The following is a 19,550-nucleotide window of genomic DNA, read 5'->3' as shown; positions in this document are numbered from 1 at the left end:
CACAGTTCAAAAGCATCTATCTTCCTTCGCTCAGCCTTCCTTATGATCCAGCTTTCGCATCCATAGGTTAAGACGGGGAATACCATTGCTTTAACTATGAGGACCTTCGTTGTCAGTGTGCTGTCTCTATTCTTCACTATTTTATCGAGGTTGGTCTTTGCTCTCCTCCCAAGAAGTAAACGTCTTCTGATTTCCTGGCTGCAGTCTGCGTCTGCAGTAATCTTCATGCCTAGAAATATAAAGCCTGTCATTGCCTCCACATTTTCTCCCTCTATTTGCCAGTTATTAATCAGTCTAGTTGCCATAATCTTGGTTTTCTTGATGTTTAACTGCAACCCAGCTTTTGCACTTTCTTCTTTCACTTTGGTGATAAGGCTCCTCAGCAACTCCTTGCTTTCAGCCATTAGAGTAGTATAAAACAGATACAACATTAAAATACATATCGTACAAAATTGAAACTATAATTAAGCATACAATAGAATTTAAACAATTAAAAAGAAAACAAAACATAAACAAACAACACATTCTGAAATGCACTTTCCTCACTGAGCAATCAGCTTACTAATTCTACCAATTTGTCAGAGACAGTCCCAATTAATCCTCTGTCCAATTTCATCAGCTGCTTTTTTAAAATGTTTCAGTTTCTCTCTCCTCTCACTTTTGCTCTTTGTCTTTGACTTACTTCCAATTGATGAAAACAATTCAAAGTGCAAAAAAAGTTTGCACTCAACTCTGCAGCACAAAAAGGATAGGAGGTGGAAGCTTGATTTCCCGGTTGGCTCAGGCAAAAGCAAACTGCTTGTGTGTTCTTCCTCATTAATAACTACTGCCACCTTGCCTACACTCTGATCTTCTTTTTCATTGTGAAATGTTGAAAGTTAGGAATCAGCCATCAAAAAAATTTAAATTCCTATGAAATGCTGGCACAAGGGAATGTGTCCATCTGGAAGTAGGCACCAAAAAAGATTCTGTCACATGTTTTCACCAAATGTACCAGTGAGGATGATGGGACAGAGGAAAGATTATTTACAGATCTCAAAATATGAGCAGGTAGATATGAGAAATTACAGCTTTTCAAATAACCTGGCAATTATTGCAGTTGTATTAAAGAAGATGTATGCTCTCTTGAAATGAATGTATTGTCTAGTTTAAAGCTTGTAGTACTTTGAATGGTCTTCTGTCAATTTCCATGACCATCATAGTAGTACAAATGTATATGACTATATGACATTATGTTACTGTTGTACAAGAGTTGTTTCTCTCTTTCCAGACTCTATCAAGCAATCAAAATCATTATAAGAGAAGGGGAAATGGTTTCATTGCTCATTTAAAAAAAGAGATTAGTTTCCAACATTTGAGTTAATGTTTTTTCTTTCTAACAGAAACTCAAGATGTCAGACAAGAGCGATTTAAAAGCTGAGCTTGAACGCAAAAAACAACGCTTGGCTCAAATAAGAGAAGAGAAGAAACGTAAGGAGGAGGAAAGAAAAAAGAAAGAGGTAAGAAGGCATAGTATTTGTTGACTAATTCTTTGCTTTTATTTTGGGATCCACAATCTTTTAAGCCACATTGGCTGAGGGTTACAGGGACTGTATCAACTCACATTTGAATGTGATCGTATGGGTATGTGTAGAGAAAGGATCACACATTGCATACAAACAGTGGTGGCCATAGTGACATGGAAGCAGAGAACAAGGGATGTGATGAATATTTTAAAATCTTGAAAATATAGTTTAAAAGCTGCATTTTCTGTGAATGAAATTGGTTTTGCTTGCAAACAATCTGGATAGCTTCAGACATTGGTGGCAAGCAGTGGAACAAAATGAGTGAATCAATGTATAATAGAAGGCAGTTCTGTTGGCAAACTGGAAAACATAAACTTTAAACAGAGGGTATGCATGTTGGCAGTAGGATGATGGATAATGCTGTCACCAAAAGTAATTTTTCTAAGTTCCTTGGTGGTTCCATTTCTTCCCACTAGTTCCGAAAGCTTTTGTGTCTCATTATAAAAGATCTCATCATGATTCCCATTCAATTTTATGGTCCTCTTTGATTTCCAGATATATCTGAGACCACAGAAAAAGCAGGCCTTCTACAATTACAGCTCTACAGTCATTGAACATAGTTTTTTTCGGTGTCAGGAGCGACTTGAGAAACTGCAAGTTGCTTCTGGTGTGAGAGAATTGGCCGTCTGCGAGGACGTTGCCCAGGGGATGCCCAGATGTTTTGATGTTTTACCATCCTTGTGGGAGGCTTCTCTCATGTCCCTGTATGGGGAGCCAGAGCTGACAGAGGGAGCTCATCCGCGCTCTCCCTGGATTCAAACTGGCAACCTTCAGGTCAGCAACCCAATCTTCAAGTCAGCAATCCTGCCAGCACAAGGGTTTAACCCATTGTGCAACTGAGGGCTCCTTATTGAACATAGTTTTAGCTTGTAACACAATATCTCTACAGTTTGAAATGTTTATCAAGATAGGAGCAATGTGCTTGTCATAGGTTTCCCTGAGAAGAAGGCACACTGCCTGGCGTATATATTAGAGATTGAAGTTAACAGATATTAAATGGTAATAATCCATATTCAAATATGAGATGCTTGAATAGATGTCAAAATAACAGTGACTTGAAATGGGATCACTTATAAGTGAGAGCCAGGATGATGTTTGTGTGTCATTCATTTTGCAACCTGTGGTTTCCTGCTCTTCCTTTATGGTTGGCTAGCTTGGTTGCTAAGGTAGCAGATTTGCACTTCTGCTCTTCGGAAAAGTAAATGATAATGGCTGTTGCATTTTAGCCTTCCCTTTGGAACATCTTCTCATTCTATTAAGGTTTGACTGGCATATTAGTTTATTTGTCCTTGACAATACGTGTGTGGTTTTTCATTAAGAGATTCATATTTTTTTAACAAAAAAGTCAGTGAAATAGAGATGAGAATTGACAGGGAATGGCTATTCATTTTCATGCAAAGCCAAGGAAGCATTAAGTGATTATGCTTCTTTTCTTTCAGATGTCAACATTTGCTATAGTTTAAAGCACCTGTTATCCCTTTTCTAATGACTAGTTTGCTTTTAACTGACAGTTTAATATTGCACGTGTATTTCATACAATTATCGGGATGATGAGTTGATGTAAGAAAGTGACATTGCAATTTTTAATGTATTTTTGCTTTGGTGGACTCAGCAGTGAACTGGGGTAGTGTGCAGTAGAGATCCTCATTTGTTAGAATACTACTACCAATGATAATAATAATAATCAGAATAATAAGCCACAATTGTATTGGCTATTGCAGAAGAAGGCACATATCTGATCTTGCCTGCAAATTAATACCAAATTTACCAACCTGGCCACCGAAGAGGACCTGAAATGACAGACATGAGATTCCACATGTGTACATGTTGTTGTGTTTCCTCCTTGTCACCTGGAAATGAGGCAAATTGCGCAGTCCCCAAGCTGGACATGTCCTTGAAGGCTTCATCACAAAATCCAACTTGTGAGACATTATCTCTGTATATACCTGTCCAAGAATTGACATTTGGGGGAACGGCTTTCTTCTGTTCCCAATAGGAACAATACACTATATGAGACAAAGAATAGGGCCTTCTTGGCTCTGATACTCCTCTTGTGGCATACTTTCCTCTTGAAGGTCTGACAGATGCCAACATTGCCAAGCCAAAACATGACATTTTCTTACAGCCTTCAGAGATTAATTTATTTCATATGATACATGTACACGGTTTTAAACTGTTGTAAAATTGTTGACTGTTACTTTGTTTAATGTTTTTATCTTGGTTAAATTGTTTGCCCTGGAGCTGATATAACAATAACAACAACAACAATATATTTCTTACTTGCTTCTCCTTATGAATTGAGGTGGGAAACAACAGATTAAAATGCAGCAACAAAGAGACACATAACATAGCTAGAAAGTAACACCAACTAAAATACACAATTAGTTAAAACAGCATGTTACAGAACATGTATATTAAAAATAGGAAATTCCTAAATTAAAAAAAATGTATTTTAAAAACCAGATTGGCCTTTAAGGTTGTTTTAAGCTCAGACAAGTGTATATCCAGTTATCAGAGCTCTTTTGGCAGGTCATTCCACAATTTGTGGGCAGCTGATAAATTCTTTAGTTAACAGTTGTCGGGCTGGTCCTTTCTGACTGAAAGAAAAGTTCCTTTAAACTTTAAGACCTCAATGTATGGAATAAATTATACAAGGGCTCTTCCAGACAGGCCCTATATCCCAGGATGTGATCCCAGGTGTTCTGCTTTAAACTGAATCATATGAGCCCGCACTTCCAGATAATCTGGGATAAACAGAAAACCTGGGATCAGATCCTGGGATATAAGGCCTGTCTGGGGTCCCTTCCATACAGCCGAATAAAATTCCACATCTTCTGCTTTGAACTGGAATATATGACAGCATGGATTCAGATAATCCAGTTCAAAGCAGATATTGTGGGATTTTCTGCCTTGATATTCTGAGTTATATGGCTGTGTGGAAGGGCCGTGAGATAATTTAATGTTTGTTTTTAACTGCTTAATTTTAACTTCATGTCAAGACAAGGTGATCCTACATGATCCAAACCATGTAGGTTTTTAAAAGTTACAAACATTATTAGAGAGAATATCTGAAGCCCCTTCTACACTGCCAGAAAATCAAAGCAGAAAATCCACATTATCTGCTTTGAACAGGATTTTTTTTGGGCCCTTCCACATTGCCAGATAATCCAGGTTATCAAAGCAGAAAATCCACATTATCTGATATGAAGTGGATTATCTTAGTCTACACTATCATATAATCCAGTTCAAAGCAGATAATGGGGATTTTATCCAGCTGTGTAGAAGGGGCCTTAGTCTACATTGTCATATAATCTAGTTCAAAGCAGATAATGTCGATTTTATATGGCAGCATAGAAGGGGCATGAGGCATATGGAGTAAGGAGGTTAATTATACCTGAGTTCAGCATTTTAGGGCAAGCTCCTGAGCTATGCATTCAAAAGGGAGTCCTCTTTCAATGGCTGATACATTCAATTGTCTATTCAATAAGTCAAGGGTTGAAAGATAGGGACCCATATACACAGCCTTGATGAAATTCACTTATTATCCCTGTTATTTCACCTGGAAAGAAAGCAGGCATTGGTGCCAGGAAATACTTTTTACATACTTGTTAACATAATTTTATTTCAGCCTATCTGACACATTTTTCATTCCTTTTATTTTAGACAGATTTTCAGCAAAAGAAAGAACCCACTCAAGAGGACTCTGACCTGGATCGCAAGAGAAGGGAGACAGAAGCTTTATTGCAAAGCATTGGTATTTCCCCAGAACCACCTCTAGGTATTCAAGAGAAACCCATTTGAAACATTACATTAATTTCCATGTGTTCTCTTGAGCTGTGCATGCTTTGCTTTCCTCATTTTCGCAGTAAGTTCTGCTTATGCACATCACCCATATAACCAATTCATTGCATTTCTGATTGTTATCTTAGCTGAACATTGGCTTTGTGGATTAGTGTTGCTTTTGTTCATTCACTTGAAAATTGCCTCTCCTTGAATCATATCATAGGCTGCTGCTATTACCTCTGTCTCACGCTAGGCTTTATTTAACTTCATTCGTCCAATATTTTCTTTCATATAAAAAACTTGCCACTTTGAAAATAGATTCCTGTATTGCACTTTAAAATAAGTGTTGCCATAAAAAAAACCATACGGTATCTGTAGAGAGAGAGGAAAATAATATACATTTAAGAGGCAACTTCCATTTGGTTTTGTTCTGTATGTATATTTCCCACATCTGTTTCTTATTTCGTCCTAATTATGTATATTGGAACATAGTATGTATTGTGTAATTATGGGCCTTGTTTTCAGTTTATTTTATATTTGAAAGTATCTGTGGTATGTGCAGAGCTCACTGTTGAGAACAGTAGTCTGTGTTATTTTTCATTTCTTCACTTCTTGTTCCATTTTGTTGCTTCTTTTCCATCCTTCTGTATGTATGTTTGTTTATGTGTGTGAAACAACTAAAGGGAGTAAAAAAGGATTCATGTGAGCACATATTCCACCTTACTTTTAGGTACCTTAAATATATAGTGCTTAACTGTATGTATGAGCTTCTAGCATCCCATATAATTATAGGTTAATTCTAAATTCAAATTATGTATTTATGCTACAAATTAAAATTTGATAATTGCCTCCATAATTTATTGGAAAATTATTTCAGCTAAATGTCACTCAGTAGCTAGGCAGAGTGAACAGATTCAGTAATTCAGCAGACAAAAAAATTACTCCTAGATGATAAAATATCTAAAAATTGTTTTCAGTTAAATAAAAAATTAGATCAAAATTATTTTTAGATGATAAAACAAGCACTTAACTCCACCATTAATTGACAAAGAACTGTACCTTGTTCATGAAATAATACAATATTCTAAAATGGGCTGATGCGGCACGTAGATGCACAATAAAGGGTAAACTTTAATTAAATTAGGCAAGACATTTGAGGGTGGTGATCTGATATCTCCAAGCTATATTCAGATAACCTTAAGTTGGATTGGAACTATGGTTAATGGTTAGGAATAATGTGAGGTGGACTCCAACAGTATCAAAAGAACTATAGATTTCGCAGCTCTGACCTAAATACAAAGCAGATAATTTTGATATCAAAATAAAAGTATGTTACAGAACATTTTGCCAACACATAAAATATTCACAACTGAATTCACATGGTGCCCTAAAACATGAAAGCTGATACGATTTGACTGCAAGTGGCTAAAAGATGGTGAATAATTTCATTCTTTCCCATGCAGATAAATTATTCCAGGCTTTTACTAAGAGATATTCAGGACTTCAGCAAATGGATTGGGGGAAAAGTAGGGGAAATCATCATCTTTGCATGTAGAATTGTCTTCTTTGTGTGGAATTCTGTCTTTAAAGGACTTCAGATGGTGCTGGAGAAAATAGGGGGGAACGAGGGAATTCGTGTTCTTTGTGTGGCATTCGAAAGACAGAGAATTTACTTACCCCCACCACACAGTATTGCCCTCTACTATCTCAAGCACCACCATCCCTAGAGGAGACAAATGCCATCCTTCTTAAGACAAACACCACTTTTCTGGGCTTCTCTCCTTTTCCACCCAATCTCCTTACCCTCAAGGACACAGAAGGCATTGTTTTTGAGGCAAACACCACTTCTCTAGGCTATTTCCCTCCCACTCTCCTTATTCTCTATAGCAGAAGTCTGATATCTTTTAGGTACTAGAACTTATTGTAATAGGTTTGAAAAAAAGGTGGAAGCAAAGTTCAAAAGCTAGCAGCAGCACAATTTCGAAAGCCAAAATTACTATGAAGGAAAAACGACAGAAAAAACATCAGAATAAACTATGCCTGTTATTGGAGAACAAAAGAAATTCCTTCAAAAGAACATAATGTCTATGGATAAATTAACCCAATTACTGAATAAACATATAGGAGGATTTAAAAAAAGCAACACACTGGACTCTAACAACATGATGAAAGAAAAAATAAAATTGATAATAGAACTAAATTAAAGAAAATAAGAGAAATGTGCCACCAGAAAAGAAAAGAAGGGGGACAGCAAAAAATTAAGAAGAGATAAGAAAATAACAACCATAGTGGAGAAGATAGGAAGTTTTCTATTTTCTTTATTTTTTTTATTTTTTACATACTTCTTTTTTTCACTTTCTAATTCCCTCCCCCAGATCCCTAGTAAATTAGGTGGGGTTTTTTTGTTTTCGTTTTATGACTCTTTCATGTTAGATTCCCTAATTTCTACACTACCCTATCTTCTTACTTCTTTTTAGGATAATGTAGCCAAGAAAATAAATAAAAATTATTGTAAAAAAGAGAAAAACATATTGAACTTACAGTATTCCTAATGATTAAATTAATTTTTTTAAATTACCATGCTAGGCTCATGAAACAGGATTTTGGGAGAGAAATCTCAATACTTGGTAGGAGATTGCCCATAGGAATGCTCATTGCTCTATGTCATTGAAGCAATTCAACAGGGGAAAATTTGACAGATGTGTTTCGGATGTGTTTTCTCCCATTTCCATGTGAATTGGAACTTAGAAGACACTTTCTAACTAGTTCAAGTTCCCATGTGTTTTCTCCTGTTTTTTTTTCCTGTTTCCATGTGCATTGGGAGCTCAGAAGAGGCTTTCTAACCAGCTCCAGTCCCCCACCCCCCGTGTCCCTTCACTTAAGAGACAGTTCACAGACAAAGAAGCACAGGCGAAAGGCAGACACTCCCTTGCATTGTATAATGGGATCTGTGTTGATTTGTCTATTTACTGTTTTAGAAGTGTGCAGAAACAGGAGGGAACTTGCATGTGATGATGTCCTCAATTACTTCATGTTCTAAAAGGGGTTTTACACAAGGATCTCTTTGGGTATGAAACTTACATTTGAAAATATTTATATTCACACATGAAGTCTATCTGTATCAAAAGCTAATTCATTTAGGTTTACTACTCCTACAGTGTAACGAATGACATTAGGACCTTGAGATCTAAATGGGCCACAGAATCACATTGCCTAGTGTAAAATAAACTCAGAAGATGCCTATAGGTTTAATATATTTGTTTAAATCATATTCCATATTTTCTCATGGGCCAGATGTCTTGCTTCAAGCACTGGTTTTATGACCCATATTGAAATCTGTCATCATCCTACTATTTCGCTCAAGGGTCTTGCTGTGATTTGATTTTAGCAGCCTCTGACAACTTGTCCTTTCCCAGATCTTTCTGGTTTTATTGTGGTGTGCTGAATGATCTCACTGGGCCAATAATAGATTAGGAAAACTGTTCAATTGAATCTCCTAATTTCTTCTTTCTTACTTTATTGCTGCCATGAGAAACTGAATTTGCTTGGAGCAGTGGTGAAATGAAGAGCATGTTTAAGCTCTCCATTATGTTTTCCTAATTATATATGAACACCAACATTTCTCCAATTCTTTTGGGCTGGGAAGGGGACATAGATACCTATATGGCATATGCAATATGATGTATATAAAAGTTTGCACATTTAATTTTTGGATCAAAGCTTCGCAAACACCAATCAGTATAATTCTCCGACTGGAAAATTCTGAAACTTATTCTCTTAAAGTTTACTCTAGTTCTGACTTTATGTTTCATCAGCCAGTTAGGAGCAGGTTCAGCATCAATGATTTAGACTGAGAAAACAGCTCTGAGGAGCAAAAGGGTTAAACCACCTCTCTCTGACTCTGAATAAATTTTGAATCAGTTGCTTGGCTGCCTTGCAGTACTAGGAACATTTTAAACAAAGTACTGTCTGTAGTCATGTTGACATCTGTTGACAAAAAACCATACCTGAGTTGACCTATACAGTCAGCCCTTCACATTTGCAGATTTGAGATTTACAGATTTGATTATTCACATATCTGATTAATATAGTCTGTCTAGGAATCTTGAGGTCCGTCCTCTTGTGCTACTCCATGGTCAACTTCCTCAGGTCACAATGCAGGATCTAGAGATTTCTAGTGAGAACACCTATCTAGGAGCCTTTAGGTCAGTGGTTCTCAACCTGTGGGTCCCCAGATGTTTTGGCCTTCAACTCCAAGAAATCCTAAAAGCTGGTAAACTGGCTGGGATTTCTGGAAGTTGTAGGCTAAAACACCTGGGGAGCCACAGTTTGAGAACCACTGCTTTAGGTCCTCTAGCGTCATCCTATCACCATCATCATCATCATCATCGTCGTTGTTGTTTTTTATATTTCACTTTTTACCGCCATATGGAGACTCAAATCAGCTCACAATTAAAGCATTACAATACAACTTAAAATATACAAATATACAAGTATTAAAACAGTATCAAATTTCTTAAAAGCATATAAAATCACAGCAGCCTTTGATGATCTTAAAAACTTTTATCTTTAAAAGCTTGCCTGAATAAAAAGGTTTTATCATGCCTACAGAAGCAGAGCAGGGAGGGGGCCATTTTGGCTTCCCTGGGCCGGGTGTTCCAGAGTCGAGGGGCAGCCACCAAGAAGGCCCTCTCTCTTGTTCACACCAATTGAGCTTGAGATGGAGGTGGGACCAAAATAAGTGCATCTCCTGAAGATCTCAGGGCCTGGGCAGTTTTGTACAAGGTGATGCAGTCAGCCAAATAGCCTGGATCTGAACCATCTATGGTATTCTATGTTAAGGTTCCAGTGGAAGTTGACCCTAGAGCTATGCTGGGGGAACCTACAGTAAAAATCCCTACAGAGGTGCTATTTCAGATAAAAAATAGCAATGTCTTTATACACCGTTTTTCATTTTCACTAGGGCCCTCTGTCTCTAACCATAGTGAATGTGTAAGGCAGACTGTACACAAATCAGTGCTGGAATAGGTACTCATCTGAAGAGCAGTGACAGGAGGTAGAGGCAAAAAACTCCCATCTCTTTACTTATCCCTTGCTCAAACCAGAGAAAGAAAGTCAACTCTCCCTCATTCCTCATTTTGTTTTTGCTTTTTTTGGCCCAAAGATAAGTCAAACATATACAGAAGCAACATGGGGAAGTCTGAAGAATGTAGTGTGCTTGCCATACTGGGGCCGGGCTGTGGCGCAGCTGTTGAGCAGCTGCCTTAAATCACTCTGACCATGAGGTCATGAGTTCGAGGCCAGCCCGTGGCGGGGTGAGCACCCGTCAATTAAAAATAAAAAATAGCCCCTGCTCGTTGCTGACCTAGCAACCCGAAAGATAGTTGCATCTATCAAGTAGGAGATAAGGTACCACTTATAAAAAGTGGGGAGGCAAGATTAACTAATTTACGACCTGGTATGAGGAAGTGCCGTCAGTGTGGATGATGAAGCAGCTGCTCCCCCCTGTGGCCAGAATCGAACATCCCCTCAGAAGAAGGTTAACTTGCCTCTGCGTGTCTCTCTCTGTCTCTGTTTGATGTGTTTATGGGCATTGAATGTTTGCCCTATGTGTGTTATAATGTGATCCGCCCTGAGTCCCCTTCGGGGTGAGAAGGGCGGAATATAAATACTGTAAATAAATAAATAAATAAATAAATACTGGGCACTTGAGGTGAATCAGAATAATGGCAATCATTTTTAATAATTGCATCCTGCAACTAGCATCTCTCCATTTTTAATAGGGGCAGGCAGACAGCAGAAAGGGGAGCACTACTAACACTTGGAGGTGCACAGGCCCCTTGTTCTACCTTCTTGATGAAGCTCCTAGTTCACCTGCCCCTTGCAAGCAAAGAGATGAATGATCTGCCTCTTTTTCTCCTGCCTGCATATTAGACTCAGAAGGAGAGGGCAAACAGATGGACATGGGAGTTATTAATTACATTCTTGAACATCTTGGCCAAGAAGCCCACCTGAATCCTGGCACTATGACAGATGATCATGTTAATGATGTGATGCAACCCTTGGCTCTAAAGTCATTGTGTTTCTTTTCAGGAATAGACATGCAAATCAAAATTTAGCTCCTGTTGATGTAGATAAAGCCAAAGAAGCAGAAATATGTAATGAGCATGTCGCCTAACACTTCACACCTGTACCTGCCAAAGTGTGTCACAAAAAATGAATGCCTTTTGCCCTCCCACTTCCTTTTAGTGATCGTTTCCTACAGAGAATATATGTAAAGACCTTGTATTGCAGCCAAACCACTTGACTGGCATTTTTTCCTGGTGATGTAAAAGGTTTTGCAAAAATAGTGAAAAGGTTGTGGCTGCATTCCAAACAGTTAAATCAGAATTAAATTATTCATTTAATACATCACATTCCTTCTATGAGACTGCTAGTTGTTCATTTGGAAGTTAGTTGGAATGGAGTTGTTTTTGTGCCAACGAAGAACCAAATTTGCATTTCCTTTTGATATTTGATATTGAAGTGATAAGATTTCCTGTAGCTCAGTGTGGGATCTCTTAGGCTTACTTCACAAAGGCTGCTAGCTTTGGTGCCAGAAGAATCAATTCTGGATTTTAGTCTGAACTTTAGACTAAGGATTCCAAAGTGGAGTGTCACACCTCCTCATTTAAAATCCTATTGCTTAATTTTAGTGAAATGATCCATTTAGAGGAGTTCTAATTAACAGTGATTCCAAGCTTCAGCATAGGGATTTTTCTAACACCTGCTAGACAGACTTCATTAAAAAATGCAGTTTCCTACCCCTCCCATATTAACTAGTCAGAGGTTTTTTGGTGGCTATTACATCATAAAGACCTAGTACTCTCTCTTTCAGCCTTTTCACTTTCTATCTTAGGAAAAAGCTGGTATTGGGTAAGGACCAGGTGTGACAGCTTTATTGTGTTGGCAAAGAACTGCCCAATGTGTCTGGACTAGATTTTAAAAAGATAAAAAAAGTACAGTGAATGAGCATCAGCTGACATTAGTCACCACAAAAAGCCAATTAGAGCAATAGGTGATGGAGGAAAAATACAAGCACAACAAACATCAATAACTCAAAACACCCAATAAACTATTTGGAAAGTATCTTCAAAGATTGTGTGCCTTTTCGTTCTTGTTTAATTTTCCATCTGGTTTTACCCAGGAAATAGCACTTTTAAAAAAGATAATCATTTTAATTCTGTGCCAAAGCCACATGCTAAATGTTTCATTATTATTCAAAGAAACAGTTCCAAGGTCTAGCTTATCTTTTAGAACAGGCGCACAGCTCTGAAAATACAAATGAGTTGGCAGAAAAACTAAAGAGCTAATCTTGTATTCCAAGATTATCACGGCTCACTTTTAACTCAATCTAAATTTCATTCCAGCTTTAATTTGCAACAGAAAAAATGTTTAGATTTCACTTGACTTTCTCCCCCTTTTTCTTTTCTTTTCCTTTTTTGTTCTCTTGATTTCACCATCCCAAACTCTTCCTGGCCATTCAATTGTCTTCTCCTTTGAAACCTTGCTTATGATTTGTCTGACATTGCTCTTCATCAGTGCAGTCGCTGCATGTTTTAACATTGGATACCTGTTATTTTCATTATTTAGTCCCAACCCCTATGTCTCCTTCTCCGAAATCAGTGAGCACTCCCAGTGAAGCCGGAAGCCAAGATTCAGGAGACTTGGGACCTGTAGGAAGGTAAGAGGAAATGCTTGGTCAGTCTACATTTTCTGCTTTTGTTGGGAATATTTTTCATGTGAATGGACTTTCTGCCATGCCGTTAAAGTACCTGGTTTAATACAGATACAGCCAAGATCTCTTGGGAGATCCTGGTAACGGTAGTCTAAGAAATATTTTTGTATGCCTTTCCTCATGCCCTCCAAATGTGTCGGCTTACAACTCCCATAATTCCCAGTGTAACAAAGTAAGGCCTCAAAGGTACATAGAATGGGATCAGACTCCCAGTATGAAAATGCATTTGTTGAAGTTTTATGGATGAAAGGAAATTCACCTGCCCGTATCTTAATACAAAGACTATATCAACTGTGTTGTCGAAGGCTTTCAGGGCCGGAATCATTGGGTTGCTGTGAGTTTTCCTGGATGTATAATCATATGCCAGAAACATTCTCTCCTGACATTTCACCCACATCTATGGCATGTACCTCACAGCCTCTGAGGATGCCTGTCATAGATGTAGGTGAAATGTCAGGAGAGAATGCTTCTGGAACATGGCCATACAGCCTGGAAAATGCACTATACCAACTGTTTGAGAAAGTTCTCTAGAAGCCATTGAGCCTCCAAGCATATATGTCCCTCTCTTACTTTTGGGCGTGGGGGGATCCAAGTCATAGTTGAATGCAGAAAGCTTATATAAGAAGAGCATTCCTTATCCAGAATTCTAAAATGCAAAACACTAAAAATAATAATTAAAATGGGATGGTTGCGAGAATCACACCTTCGCTTTCTGATGTTTAAGTGTATAAAAACCACATTTCATCCACAAAATTACTACAAACATTGTGTATAACATTACCTTCAGGCTATGTGTATGAAGTCCATATGAAACATAAATGAATTCCATGTTTAGATGTGGGTCCAAGATATCTCTATGTATGTAGTTGCAAAAACATACATAATGTTATTTAAAAAACCGAAAACACTTCTGATCCCAAGCATTTCAGATAAGGGCTATTCAATTTGTATAGTGAAATTATAAAACAATCACACCTTTGCAGAAACACGTTTCTCCCAACCCATTTCTAGCAGTGTTGAGATCAGAAAAGCCATGTGGCTGACTACTGATGCTTTTAACAGCTGAGCCAAAAAGTGAGGGTATGTTTGCTCTGAGATTTTAATGGGAAGGCTTATTCCTGGAATCCTCTTCAAGAATGAACAGTGAGGTCTAACTATAATTAAAGACTGGAATTGTGCCCACTTGGAACTGTGTAATAGTATTCTGGGAACCAACACATATCCAAGACAGTCGCTTCTAGAGGCTGGTGACTATTTTCACTACATTTACCCGACATGGTAGTAGGTAGCATCCAGAACATACACTTCTCATTTTAGCAACCTGATAATATTGCCTTTTAGTCAGTCCAGCTATATTCTTACCACAATTCCTCACCATGGAATGGCTTTTAGATATGGGCAGTCCTGAAGTTATAAACAGGTTCTGTAGGTTTGTTCTTAAGTTGATTTTTATGTAAGTTAGGACAGATACATTTTTAAGTGTAACTCCAGCCATATATATATATATACACACACATACACACACACACACACATACAGAGAGAGAGAGAGAGAGAGAGAGAGAGAGAGAGAGAGAGAGAGAGAGAGAGAGAGAGAGAGAGCTAGCTAGCTAGCTTTGGATAGCCTAGGGAAGGGTAACATCCTTGTGGTGCTTGTTTTGCTGTCTGTGCCCCTGTTCAGAAGATTTCACCTCCCTTTCTGTCCCTGTGGTAATTTGAAAAATGTAGCTTGTTGTGGAAGCAAGGATGGGTGAGAGACCTTCAGTGGAGACCCCCTTTCCCCATGATAACTTAACAATAGCAATATCAACAAAGCTGGTAGCAGAATAGTTTGGATACCTGCAGTTGTATGTCGTTTTTTTTAAAGTTCCTGATTCATTTTAATAAAGAGATTGAGGGTTTTGAGAGGGGAGATATATTTGAAATTTGTTTCCAAAAGGTACCAAATCCCCCCAAAATTGAAAAATGAGTTGTAGGTGGCAGCACATTGTTGGCTGGGAGTAATACATTATGCTGTTGAAGGCTTTCATGGCTGATGTTGCATCCCTAGGCTGCATAGGCACCTCAAAATCACACTGGAGCCCCAGAATATAAGCTGTTTATTGAAGATTATAAGCAAGCTGTTTATTGAAGATTATATGCGAGCAATAGCAAACCAAAGTTCAAAGTCAATAAAATGGGTTTGAATCCACAAGAACAAAGTACTTTAAAATCCTGAAGCAAACGTCTATAAAAGTCGGAATCACAGCTGGAATCACAGGGTTGTTGTGTGTTTTCCGGGCTGTATGTCCATGTTCCAGAAGCATTCTCTCCTGGCATTTCACCCACATCTATGGCAGGCGTCCTCAGAGGTTGTGAGGTACGTCAGGAGAGAATGCTTCAGGAACATGACCATACAGCCTGAAAAACACACAACAAACCAGTAATATATTATGCACAGACTGAAACTATCAAATAGTATCAAATCACTTTGGTACAGGGACTGGAAAACTGCATTTTACAGCAGAAGAATGCATATCCTCAGCACATTTTTTCCTGTACAGTTTGTTCAGATGGATTTGGTACCTTTTGGGGAAAAAAAACCTCCACATATGTAGGTTCCAATGAAATGAATGGTATGAAATTAATTGCATGTAGGTAATGTTTCTAAAAAGACAGTGTTTCTACAGTTAATAATGAATTAGCAAGGGTAACTGTAAAAAAGATATGCAAAAGAGAAGAAAAAGAACAAAAGAAAAATGGATTGAGACATATAAATTCAGCTCTTGCTTATCTGTTATTCTGAAATTGTAACACTAAGGTCCTGGGGGATAAATAAAGGGACTATCTTGCAATAGAGCTGAAGGCCTAACTGACAGAGACAAATGCAGCACAGTCCTCAGATTATATCTGGTGATGGGTTTTGTCTTAAGGGCAGGGTTTCTCATGGAAAAATAGCCAAATATTTGTGCTTGAAAAATGTCAGAGTGCAAAAGAGGAACTGTGTAGCTCAGTGGAAAGAAAACGGCAGCCGTTACTTCAAAAGAAGCATAGACTATAATGAGACCTTGGAAAAACTACTTTTAGGAATACAGTATAGCTCCTAGAATCCCCCAGCCAGTATGCCCAGTGGTGATGCTGGCTGGGAAGGGGGGGGGGTTATGCGAACTATAGTAAAAAGAAAAGGTTGTGTTGTTTAAGAGATCTGTTATAATAAGGGCAACTTGTTTGTCTCCTGGATGTCTGATGAATGGGGTGGAAAGTGGATGAAAAAAAAACCCATATCTTGTTTTGTCCTGCTAGAGCAGTGGTTCTCAACCTTCCTAATGCCGCAGCCCTTTAATACAGTTCCTCATGTTGCGGTGACCCCCAACCATAAAATTATTTTCATTGCTACTTCATAACTATAATTTTGCTACTGTTATTAATCATAATGTAAATATCAGATCTGCAGGATGTATTTTCATTCAATGGATCAATGGCAGGAGGTTAGTCCTTGTAGTCTCTTCCAGCTCTGTGATTTTACATTCTTCTCTGTAATGTGTACACCTCTACAATCTCTTTCCTCCATGGAGTTTAAAAGATATAGATAGGATTAGAGCATTCTCTAAACTTGTCAAGAGCAAGTGGTCGTAACAATATGCACAGTGAGCATCTCTTATTTAAAATTCTTAAATCTTGGGCACCATCTCCAAGATACCTCATTATGTACATGTATGGAAATATCAGAAAAACATCAGAAAAAAAAGCTGAAATCCAAAACATTTCTGGTCCCAAACATTTTGGACAAGGGATACTCAACCTATATCTTGAAATTTAAATGCTAACATGGTTTGAACCTTTCCAGCTCAGCACAATAATTTCACGGTCTTTTGTGCACTTTTTAAAGTGATGCAGTTTTAGAAGGCCTGCTCTAATGTTTATAACATCTATAGCTCTGCATTCTCAGAAAAAAAGACTCTAATTGTTTCATTTTCCACATTGTTCAGGGTCAGCAAACTACTGTGTGACCCTGCTGTTAAGATGACATTAATGCGAAGCGTGCTGTTTCTGGTAGCTTTCCACAGCCAATTAAATGATTATTTTATTAAATGATTAATAACATCATTAATATTTATTGACTCTAATTACAAGGAGATGGCAAATAAATAGCACTTTTATTTATATATCAGGGTATGTATTTATTATGTAGATGCACCCAGTATTATTCTTTTTGCACTTGTGCACTCATATTGGGGCACAATCTCAACTTTAATGTATGATATCATGTATTTTAACCAGTTTTACAGTTTAACGTGTTCACTTGCAGATGAAATTGACTAAAGATTTACCCTAGAAATTTTATTAGGGTCAGAACCAGATGTGTAGTAATAAAATTCCCCAAAGGCCACCCATGCTGGCCACTTCCTATTTTAGAATGGGGTGTCCCCCTCTGCTTATTTCATAAACTACCATAGTAACTAGGATAAATTAAAGCATTTTCAGCCATACAAGTTATGACTGTGAAATGGGTACTTACTCTTGACAAATTATGTACAGGATGAGAATGGTGTAAATGAGCATGCAAGTGAACAAGCAATTTCAACAGATCTGAAAACATGCGGTGAGCCAGTGACTTTGCAGTTCCATTGAGTGAGTGTTACATGACTTTGAGAAGGGATCCTATTTCAGTGTAAAGCACATACTGAAGCATTGACTTGACTTTTGCCAGAAAGGACTGGTAATGCTTATTGGCTGAAACCTTAGAGAGCTATGCTAGCTGTATCAGTGTGGGCAGTTTTTGAAGTCTACAGAATTATATGTTTTGCATTTTTGTTTTACTTCTCCTAGACCTTGGTGGGCTGTGGTAACCTCTTGGAGTAACTAGAATATCACTTCTAGCATTATTTTAAGACCATTGCAAGCCTAAAACAAAACAAAACAAATGGCCAGCCCCATGCAATAGTAAAACAACTATTCTGAGTGTTAAACCCAAAACAAGATGGAATGGATTCTCCACTGGCCTCCAATAGTGTAGACTAGAGTAGGGATCTTCTCACATTGGGTTATTCTCTGTTTCTGAAACCCTTTGCACTCAATTCCAAATGTATGTATTTATTTATTTTTGTGTCAGGAGTGACTGGAGAAACTACAAGTTGCTTCTGGTGGGAGAGAACTGGCCGTCTGCAAGGATGTTGCCCAGGGGACACCCAGATGTTTTACCATCCTGTGGGAGGCTTCTTTCAGGTCCCCACATGGGAAGCTGGAGCTGACAGACGGGAGATCACCTGGCTCCCTGGATTCAAACCGCTGACCTTTCAGTCAGTGGTCCTGCTGGCACAAGGGTTTAACCCATTGCGCCACCGGGTGCTCCTGCAATTCCAAATGGGTCCTATCACGTGACATTTGTCCCTTTCTGTCAGCAACCCATTGTGATCCATCATCAACCCATCTCAGAAGCTGAGTAATTGCACATGGGATTCTAATCGTATCTTTTGATGTAAAATGGTTCTGAGGTGCTCTTTTTATGTGTGATTGTAAATCAGTCTGCTTCCTGTCAGCCATGCTGTGATGTCTCCTTTGGAAGTGTGCCATTTTTTTCAGTGCTTGTCAAGGAAAGATCTTAGGAATTAGCAAATCAGTAATTGATGATCTTCCTTTTATTTTTTTCTCAATTATTCCTGAAATCTGCAAAATTTCTTCCTGCCATTATATTACATACAAGGGTAGTGATCAGAGAAACCTATTACTGAACAGACACAATATCTTCTAAAATCTGATGAGAATGGTGTTCGAAACTTCCAGGCAACATCACTGTAAAAACTTAAATATTTGTTTTCTTAAAAACTCCAGTGACATCAGGAGGCATTTGAACGGATTGGGAAGAGCCAGCCTTCTGCGTTGTGATGCATCAAAAGATAGAAACTGGGAGTGATAGAGGTTGTAAGCTGTCTGAATACAGTATGCATTCAGTTTGTTAAAACAACTGGGTGCATACTAATATTATCATTTTAGGTGTGCTAAGAGACAATTAAATATACCTTGCCTTCAGAATGGCATTCTCAAACAAATTCAAACAGCATCATTTTCCCTGCTTCCTTTTGGAAGGAGAAGCTTCAATGTTTTGCTTTGCTTTCTCCCAAGTATTCTGCTTACAACTCCCCTCATTGTGTTTTCTTTTTATTTAGTTTAAGATTACTACTTTGCCCCTTATAACTGGCTTTGGAAGTTGTGTGTGTGTGTATGTGTGTATGTATGTATGTATGTATGTGTGTGTGTGTATATATATATATATATATATATATATATATATCTCATGCACAAGGTGACCTATTTCTCCAGTAACCTCAACGCTCTTTCCCTTGCATGGATTTTGTTCCCAAGCTTTGTTCTTTAATCACACTATAATAGTGTTCTCCCTAATGGAATGTTTTTTGTCACTTGGGAAGCTTGACAAGTTTTGAAAGA

At 38.0% G+C, this 19,550-nt stretch overlaps 1 protein-coding gene across 4 annotated transcripts in view; it reads left to right on the top strand.

Annotated features, from left to right (window-relative positions):
• The window catches only part of dync1i1 (dynein cytoplasmic 1 intermediate chain 1), a 208,673-nt gene that overhangs the window by 13,551 nt on the left and 175,572 nt on the right, over window positions 1-19,550 (top strand). For 2 of the 4 annotated variants that reach the window (XM_008112554.2, XM_008112553.2), the window contains exons 2-4: window positions 1,383-1,499; window positions 5,229-5,343; window positions 13,014-13,071. In XM_008112554.2, coding sequence (XP_008110761.1) covers window positions 1,392-1,499; window positions 5,229-5,343; window positions 13,014-13,071 — 281 coding nt within the window. In that variant the 5' untranslated portion in view covers window positions 1,383-1,391. Of the gene's footprint in view, window positions 1-1,382; window positions 1,500-5,228; window positions 5,344-12,980; window positions 13,072-19,550 lie in introns of all 4 variants that reach the window. The other 2 variants (XM_003221989.3, XM_008112552.2) reach the window with 1 other exon arrangement.

The sequence above is a fragment of the Anolis carolinensis genome, chromosome 6 (assembly GCF_035594765.1).
Source record: "Anolis carolinensis isolate JA03-04 chromosome 6, rAnoCar3.1.pri, whole genome shotgun sequence".
Lineage (NCBI taxonomy): Eukaryota > Metazoa > Chordata > Lepidosauria > Squamata > Dactyloidae > Anolis > Anolis carolinensis.
This window is presented reverse-complemented; position numbering and strand designations above follow the sequence as displayed.